General features: G+C 41.8%; 1 protein-coding gene across 1 annotated transcript in view; it reads left to right on the top strand.

The window, feature by feature from the left end:
- The first annotated feature begins 2,334 nt into the window (after positions 1–2,334).
- SAMD12 (sterile alpha motif domain containing 12) overlaps positions 2,335–9,422 on the top strand; it is a 165,079-nt gene continuing 157,991 nt past the window's right edge. Inside the window, exon 1 of the mRNA XM_005420723.2 lies at positions 2,335–2,410. Within this exon, the coding sequence (XP_005420780.1) occupies positions 2,335–2,410 (76 nt within the window). The remainder of the gene's footprint in view (positions 2,411–9,422) is intronic.

Below are 9,422 nucleotides of genomic sequence, written 5' to 3'. Positions count from 1 at the left end.
CAGTTTGCTCTTGGTGTTTATTGCACAGGAAGGTGAGAGACTGACAGCACCCATCAGATGATGTCTGCATGCAGGTGATCCCACAAAGTTCTGTTGGATCCCCTGCAGCTCTGATCTGTGATATTTTTGAGATTCCTTTGAAAATAAAAGTGCTAATTATTTCATGGAGTTCTTTCATGGTAAGTGTTTAATGAAATTTGGTCTAACACCTTTCTTGCTGTGTATAGGCTTTGGAAAGTGCCACAAAGATTTGTTGCAGGTCTCCTCCTGGAAGTTTATGTAAACTTCCAGTCTCCTATGGCTCTTCTGTAGTGGGCTTATGCTACTGAGACCCTGGATCTTCCTACAGGATAGTGCATTTTACTAAGAAGTAAAATGACAATGACTGGCCTTACCCTTTGGTAATCCTTAAGAAGACTAAGACTCAAAGGAAGTTAGGGCATTCTGTGGAATGGCATCCAGGTTGACTGCTGCAGGACTGAAGTTATTTGCAGCTTGTAACCGACTTCTATCAGACTGATCCTGTGGATTTCAGCTATGTGGTGTACCTTGGTTGAATGCCTGCAGTGCCTAGCAACTCCATGGATATTGAATGCTGCCATGTGTTTCTTCAGAGACTTGAAATATGGTGAGCTCATAGATGTGCTATGCTAACTCTGCCAAGAATGTCAAAGCAAGTTCAGGATCACCCAGAGGACAGCTTTGAAGCAGCTTTCAGTGTAGGTACCTATCATGCTGTTCCAGGGCGTGCCCAAAAGTGCAACTCTTCTGACAGGTATTCAGTTACTCAACTTCATCTTATTCCTACACCCACTTTGAGCTCAGACTGGATATGTCTCCATATCTGAGTTTCCAGGGAATGTGATCCAGTAGATGGTGTTTCAGCACACTTACTTGTCTATGGAGCAAAGAAGTAACAAGCCCTGTGATTCAAAAACAGCACATGCTTCTGTCATGTTTTTGGTTTCTTCAGTAGTTTCTAGCCACTTCTTAGCCTGAGGGATTCAGACATGTGGCTTGGAAATAGCTGCCAGCTGGAAGCAGGACTGAGAGAGAGAACTCATTTCAATTCTCCAGGTGAAACAGTCACATTGGGTCATAGCAGAGGAGATGGATAACACCAATGCTGGAGGTGTATTGGACAGTGAAGCATAAGATATGAACATCAGCCTTTGGTCTTGAGTTCTGTGTGTCACTTTCTGACCATTTATTGCAAAAATGCCTCAGCAATTAGGGGATTCCAGACTGGAAGATAGATCTCTTATCCACATTCATGTGGCAGCCTTCTTGTTGGGCTCTGACATCTACCCCCTTATTTCTTGCTCAACAACAGCTCTACCTCCCACCCACCCCCACATTGTGCATACAGCTTTCTGGTTGTGTGTGCTTCTCTGCTTTGAACCACTGCTTAGATCTTTCCAATCTCTGTTGCTACATTTGAAAGGGAGACTGTGAGCTGAAGTTCAGAAGGCGCACTCCATAGTGGGAATTGGAGGCCCCAAAATGAAGCTGTGGCAACAAAGAACCGCCCTGCAGTGGAGGGTCTTTGGGTGTGAGTGGAGGGTGGATATTATGCAAGTTATGTGATCGTTTTACCCTCCCTGAATCAAGGTACCGAGTATAGACTTGATGTGACACTTTGTTTCCTTTGGATGAAACTTGGTTGTAGGATAAGAATATGTCTGGAAACTCAGAAGTACTTTCATATCAGCCAGTTTAGATACAGTTCCTTAGGTGTCTGACCTTGCCCTTTAAAGTACTTGGAAGACTTAGAAGCTTGAGGAGGATACTGATTAATATAAATTTACGGGTTCAGTACAATTGAATACCATCATAAGGTTAAAACTTCTCCAGTGGTGGTAATATGAAGGCAGATGGAAGGAGTAATACTTTGAAAGTTTGTGTGCTTTCTCCACCAAGAAGGGAATGCAAGTGAGCAAATGACAAGAGTTAAACTTTGGATGCATTTCCTAATGTACTACTGGAAAGTATTGACAAAACCTGTAGTGACATTGTAAGAACTCATGTTTACTGCTTAAGTGGAAACTATAAAGTAGAACTTTTCTTGAGGGTTTTTGGAGGGATTTTTTTTGTTCTTCTGTTATGTCCAAGCATGGCAGGCAACATCCAAGGAGGTCGTGTAGCTTTGTTCCTCTTGTTTACAGCTGAGTGTGAGGCCAGGACAAGCTGCTCAGAGCCAGTCTCTAGTGCTTCCCAGTATTGCTGTGTCACAAGGGCTGTGGCAGGAGAACAGCAGGGACAGGCTCAGAGCAAGGCACTGCAGCTGGATGGTGTCAGAGTTGCAGGCTGGTGCTAGTTGTTGAGCTGGTAAGCATGGAGAGGTTTCTGTCCAAAACATCTTCTGTGCAGGCTTGCTGGTGGGTGCAGAACTCGGTGTCTGTAGAGCACTGTAAGTTTTAGTTTTGCCCATTGGTCTCTGAAAGTAATACAGCTAGTTTGCAGCGGTAGTAGAGCTGTTAAAAGGCTGCTTTTCAGTTCAATCAGTATTGAGTTTGTGGGTCTGTTGAGATACTGTGCCTGGTTTTGGAGCCAATTTTCTCTGTTGTCCTGACTGAGACAGCTTTACCTTCTTGTGCCCTGTTTTGTCTCTTGACTTTTGTCCAGACTGTGTGATCTCTAATGCAATGCTCCTTTCTGTGAGCAAGAGATACTCAGAGTTTAAAACTGAGCAATCCTGTTGTGGGATATTTCTCATGAAAGCTGTTACCTTTGAATGGATACAGGTATTTACCCTTGCAGATTAACAATTGAACAGCTCAGCCTTCAATTATCTGCTCAAAACACGCAGGGAATGTAGAGGGAGTAGTTCTGGAAGGTGCCAAAGGCAAAAGAGCTAAAAAATGGAGTAATTTTGAGGTCTTCTGAAACTGTCTGGTTGGTGCTGGTCAAAATAGGAAATAAGATCTCAAGAACTATGAGGAGAGCTCTGAACAAGAAACTTTGTTTCTGTATGATTGCATATTACTCTTGTGTTGTGAATGCTCCCTGCAGCTTTTGCTTGCCACGCCCTAAAAGAAGGAGAGGACTGGAAAAATACGGAAAAAACAGTCAGCTGGTCAGAGACATGGTATGTTCTCTGAAGGCAGGTTACAGATAACTATCATTCTTTAGCTTGGAAAAGAGATGACCATGGAGAGAATCCTTAGGTCTTGATGAATGGTGTGGAGAAGGTGGAAAAAGGAATTAGGTCATAAGGCAGAACAATGAAGCCGTGGGCTTTTGTGCTTTAAATTAAAAAAGGAAATAGTTTTTCATATAACACAAGAGTTCCCCAAGTGCACTTTTAACCTTGGGAGTCATTCCTAATGTGCCAAGGCTGGATCAGTTAATGTACACCCTGCTCTCAGGCTGTTCCTTAAGCAGTGGCATAAAGGGCTAAACTTCTAGTCTGACCCAGCTTGATGACTTTTATGACAAAGTCTAGCTCATCTGCTGTGTGTCCAGAACAATTCTACTCACCACAAGAATGTGATTTGCATTTAGTAGCTGAGAGGGAAATTTGGTCAGGACAATCCAGAAACAGAGAGGAGATGGGGAATTAGGCACTGAGCTATAAAAATGTTAACAAGCAGGGTTATGATGCATAAGATATGTCGCTTTCTTTTTCTTAGTTTATAAGAACTGACACTGCTCTGGAAGAGGAACTGTGTGCCATGTCTGGTCAATGGGATTTGGGGAAGGAGGGGCCTGTCATTAGGCTGCAACTGTAGAAATGCCATCTGGAAAATACTGATTCTCCACAGCAGGTAGGGTTGGAAACACCTGTACTGACCTCTCTAAATGAGGTGAAGTATGGTCTGAGAGAGACATTCAGGAGAACCTGAAGCAGATTAGATCTGCAGATGTCAGCCTTAGTGGCTTCTGCCTCGAGTAGGTTTTATGTTCCCTCACCTTTGCGAAGGATCATCCTTATCTCTCCAGAAGTGCCCTCTTGCAAAAGGACTACAGAAAGATTGAGGCAGTTGTTCTGAATAGTTGCAGGTTCTGTGTGCAGCAAAGGGAAACTTGGCATTAAAGAGCCCCTTGATTACCTGAAACAGAAAGAATTCACCCTAGTTTGTGCTCCTCCTGGATGAAGCAAGGAGGTGTGCAGGGGTCTGGACTTGGGCTGAAGTGACCCCTGCATTCAATTACAGGATCTAATATGTTTGCAGGGACTATGTGATTGACAGAAATAAGAGTGTGAGGAAGACAGTGTGGGTTTTAGGTGGTCTTTAGAGCAGCCCTATCCATCTCTATATGATGTGCTAGCTCTGTTCTTCAGGTGAACATTCAGGTTATTACTTCCCCCATTCCTCTACTCATTTGCTCGCCTCTGCCCTGTCTTTGTGGCTCTTTTTTTAAAAAAAAAATTTCTTCCCCCAGAGGGGATTTTGCTTGAGTTGATTTGCTTCTCTGCAAATAACCTAGTAAAAGCAAGAAAGAGACTTTTAATAATGGTATTTCATAAACATAAAGAAAGAGAATTGTAATGTGCATCAATAGAAGCTTTCTCTCAGATTGTCCTCTGCATGCTCTCGGCTGATGGTTTGTTGCTACACAAATCATCTGGGGTACTAGAGTGAGTAGGATACAGTGGTATGAGCAAGCAGTAGGAGGTGAAGAATTTTACTGGGGGAAGGAAAGAAGGCATTTCCAGACTCTTCAGTTAAGTGTACGAGGGAAGGGATATCCTTGAACAGTAATAAAGGAGGTAACTTTCAGGCAGTTGAGAGAAAGGCAGGACTGAGAGCAGAAGTCAACTGCCAGATTTCAAACTAGTTATGCTAGTGAGGATGAATAATGATATTTTCCTTTGCATTTTGTTGACTGTGGCTCATTCATGGGACAAGAAATAAAGCCCAGATCCACAGCTAAATTGCAGCCATTTCTGTGCCACATGTTCAGCAGACACCAGCTTTCATGAGTAGGGCAAAGGCAGAGATCTGTGCTGCATGTGTGGGACAGTGCATCTCTGATGCCATAATAAGGACTTAACCTGTTTGTCTCTGAGCTGTTCTTTGTGTGCTGGATAGGCTCGTTAGCATTTAAAAACGTTTTTTGATGTAATGTTGGCTGAGTATAGAATTGAACAGTAGTATAGTTAGGACTTGAGAAGAGGCAGTCTCAGAAATGTAGCTTGTGGTGAAGCATGACTATCCAGCTTCCTAATCAGTGTCTGCAAGATAAGTTTCTTCCAAGATCAGTGGAACTAATGCAGACTCATTGCATACCCAGGTGTGTTATTACTCTTTTTTATCTCCATTTTCTCTGCACAATCCTTAGGACAACAGTGGTACCTGGTTTGGAGTTTGCCTAAGTTGGTTGGTGACTGACAGTTGTAATATATGGTGAATTCTTTTCTTTGTGAGAGAAAATTTTTTAAGGTCTCTGCCTCTCTATCTACCAATAGATTTTCTTTGTTTTTCGTTCATACAATTCTTATCTGTTGTAGCACCCTCTTTTATGCAACTTTGTGCAACTCAGAATCCTGAAATCCAGACTTCCTCACTATTCAAGAGAATCTCTGTAGATGCTTGCATAAGCCTTCTTATTGACTTACTAGTTTGCAAAAGAAATGACCAACTATTTTGTATGTTAATCCCTTGCTTAAATTGTTTTCTCGTGTGCAGGTGATGCATGTTACTTACTGACCTTTATTACATTGTTCACTAAGATCCATTTTGCTCTAAGTTAATTGCATAGTTCTCTTAGTCCCCTTATGTGTCAGTGTTCTCCTGTTCATCTATACCTGTACAGGATTTGTGGTAACCTGGCCTTATTTATTCACTGAATAGGTTCATTTTTCAATGAGTCTCTGTTGCTAGCGTGAATTCAAGAGCTGCTTGTACCAAATGTACTTTTATTAAAACAGAATGAGAAAATGCTTCAGAAATAATTTTGCTCTCCAGTCACTGTGTCTACTTTTTGTAATGAAATCTTGTTGCTGTTATAAAGGCTGAACTTGCATGACTGAGACACCAAGGTCTGTCTAGCACAGTGATGACATGCAGTCTGCCTCCTGAAGAGCAGGTGTAAAAGAAACTGTTTACAGCATTTGCTAAAGTCTGTAGGATAAGAGATGGTAAGTGGATATTGCCATACATAAAATAAATATTTTCCAGTAGGAAAACTATAAAAAAAAGGATAAGGAAGTTTTTTAGCTGAAGAAACTTAATTACATACCTATCCTGGTGGGATGAGGGTCTCAGAAGGCAAACTCAACCCATAGAAGAAGAGAATTTCTTATTCTGGGCTTAGTGTTTCTGTTCTGTAAAGAACTAAGGGGACTCTTCTCTCTACACTCAAGATTTTTTTTGACCTTCAATCGAATTATGAGTTTAGTTTGATTCCAGATATGAAAGTGCTGAGTTACTAATTTGGATTTCTTGATATATTTCTGTCATTGTACAAGACTTTATACCATCTTACAGCTAAAGTTTGTTAGAGAGATAAATGTGAAGTGTAGTAGCTTGTCTCAGAAAACATACTTTTTCTGTGTTCTCTTTTGGCTTTAGTTTTTTGTATTTTTTAATTGTTTCTGGAGAGAGCACATGGGTTAGTGTAGTAATTGGCTCGATACCATGGGATGACTACCCCATTGTCTAGCTAGAGATGTTCAGGGATAGTTGTCTCAGGAATGCCATTACCTTAAGTTTTCTTGCTAATAATAATTCTAAAAAGGTAAAAGCCTGACAAGTCATGGTTAAAAATTAAAATGGATGCTCTTCCTCTGAACACTTTGTCCCCCTTCTGCCTCTATCCACTTTCTACACCTGTGTCCCCTTTGTTCTGCCCTTCCTGCCCTCTTGACCTGGCTCAATGTCCACTCCTTGCTGCTGGGCTGTCACTTACCCTGCCCAGCTGTTGGGCACGTCCCACTGCTTTAACAAAGACTTGATTGTAAAATTCGTATCTTGTAAGAAGCTGGGTTTTTGTTTAATTGATTAATGATTAGCAGTCATTATAACAAGAGGCTAGAAAGACAAGCTACTCACTGGAGGGACCTGCAGGTACAGGTGTGTGTCTGTCTGCCAAGCCTTGCTGCCTGTGTCTGTCTGAGCTTTGTGTGCAGAGCTCCAGGTACGGCTCAGCAGCAGCAGCAGTTTACAGTGCACTCCCCAGCTCAATACTGGCCTCCCTTTTGGCACAGCGTGTTTGGAATTGCTTGATGCTGCTTTTTGATGCTGACCAACAGAAGCAGATAGCTAGACACTAATATTACTTCAGTTAAGTACTTTGGGATTTCAGCATTACAGGAGGTTTGTGATAAATTCATGTGACCTGTACTGAAGTAGAAAAGGTCCTGACTGATTTGCTGGGCTTCTTTGCTCTGTGTGAGTGCTGCTGATTTGGTGGCCATTAGACAGACAGGTTTGAGGAACAGAGTGGGCAAAATCTTGAATTTACTTGCTCAGCAGGTTGCCAGCAGTATTTACTAGGTTGCAACATAAGCAGCAGATTGTATTTATGTGAAACTTTGACTGCATTTTCAGCTGGTTCCAAGTGATGTGTTGGGGGAACTGTGCAAATTTACATTAGGTGAAGAGAGGACTATATGGAGAAGTACTTCTGGTAGGCAAAAGCCAGACAGTTTCTTAAAACTAGAAGCTGATTGATGAGGCAGATGGACCATCCATAGGAATTACAGAAACTCATTACTATGGAAGGAATTTCTGCCAGACAAAGTAGTCAAAATAGTCCTAAATTTTATAGTACAAATTAAAGCCATCTTTATTTGCTGTTTTTAATTTTGTTTTTTACTATTGTAGAAGTGGTGGTAACTGCTCAGGTCAGATATTTTAAAAATAATTCCATGTTTGCTAGGGATATGCAGAGCTGCTAATGAAGTATAAGCTTCTTGAAATACAAGAAGGGCTTTGCAGTGCAGATCCAGCTTGCTCATTTGGTTAGTGTGAGGAGGCATCTCAATCTGAGCAAGACTTCAGTGTTTTTAGCGTGAATATCTCCTCCCTGATCAACCCAGATAAAGCAGGTTGTGAGTAAAGGCAAGCAAAAACCCTCAGGGATTCTGTCTGACTGCTCTGGATTGAAATGTAGCCTCTGGAAGTGTATAGAACTCTCATTGAAAATGCTGACTGCAAAATTTGATGTGATTGGAGGTTTGATTTACTTTTGACAAAGAAATGGGCAGCGATGGAAGGAACAAGTCCAGTGAGAGCTGCTGTCCAAAGGTGTTTTCCCTAGAAATACTCGATAAATCTTTGTGACTACTGAAATGACTGAAAAGATATTTGGACCCTTTCTATAAGGTCCCTGCTATGTCCAACCTGAGTTTGTTAATGTTCAAGCTATATGGATGAACTTTTGTCTGTCCTTTTCAACAATGTGGCATTTTATGGTGGGACTAGTAGGTGGATTGTATGGACTTACCTCTTAGCATTGTGCAGCTAGTCTGTGGAATGAATACATAAAATGGAGCTTGCAAGGTTGCCAGTATTTGATGCATGAAAGTTTTGTAAGGATTGTTAGAGCTTGGGTGGGTACTCCTGTGCCTGCTTTTTGTCTCTGAATAGCAAAAGCTAGCATATGACTATGATGCGCACAGAACAGGGCACATGAGTAAGAAGATGCTATTTTTACTCGATCACTTTTTAGAATAGAACAATTGTTATTGCATGTAACTCAAGTACTTGCCAAATATGCTTTAATGTAGCCTTAATTGATCTGCTTAAAGTTTTAAGCAGCCAGCAGTATTCCCACTGAAACACAGAGTTATGAAAGGTTTGACACAGTAGGCAGTGAGTGCACAGAGGCACCGATTGATCATAGATTTATCTGCTAAGCCTTGAGCCTACAGATGGAGAGACAAAGACTTTCCATCTGCCCATGCAAAACTTTGGATATATCAAGGCTGTGTTTTGAAGAGTGCCTTCAGGCTTTTTTCCAGACAGGATTCACAGAGTACCCTCTAGGAAAAGACAAGGCTTGCCCCAGATGCCAGTAACTTGCGATGGCTCTTGGTGACTTCTGTGTACCATCAAGCATGCTCAGGCAGGCTGTCTCTTGGCTGCTTGCCATCTGGGAGGCAGGCAGGCGTGGGAGGAAGGTGGCTGGGGGGGAGCAGAGCATTCTTATTGCCCTGTGAGCTCTTTTTTGAAACTATGTGTGCACCCTGGAGACATCTGTGTGGGCATGGAACTGGCCCACATGTATGGGCCAGCTTCTGCAGGGCAACAAATTATCTTGCTCTGTATACATGGAAAAGACTTGTGTTCCACCATATGTAAAAAGTACTTAGTGTATTGCATCCTAGTTTTTTAGGACAGATGTGGGGGAATTTTTCCATTTTAGGTGCTCTGCTAACTATTTTTCTCACAGAGCTTTTTACTCTCATAACTTGGCAGATCTCAGCAGTCTTTTTAGATGCTGGAAAAGTGAATATTAAATTCAGCTTTACC

Source organism: Geospiza fortis, unplaced genomic scaffold, assembly GCF_000277835.1.
Source record: "Geospiza fortis unplaced genomic scaffold, GeoFor_1.0 scaffold111, whole genome shotgun sequence".
Classification (NCBI taxonomy): domain Eukaryota; kingdom Metazoa; phylum Chordata; class Aves; order Passeriformes; family Thraupidae; genus Geospiza; species Geospiza fortis.
Note: the sequence above shows the minus strand (reverse complement) of the source record. Positions and strands in the feature narration are given on the sequence as shown.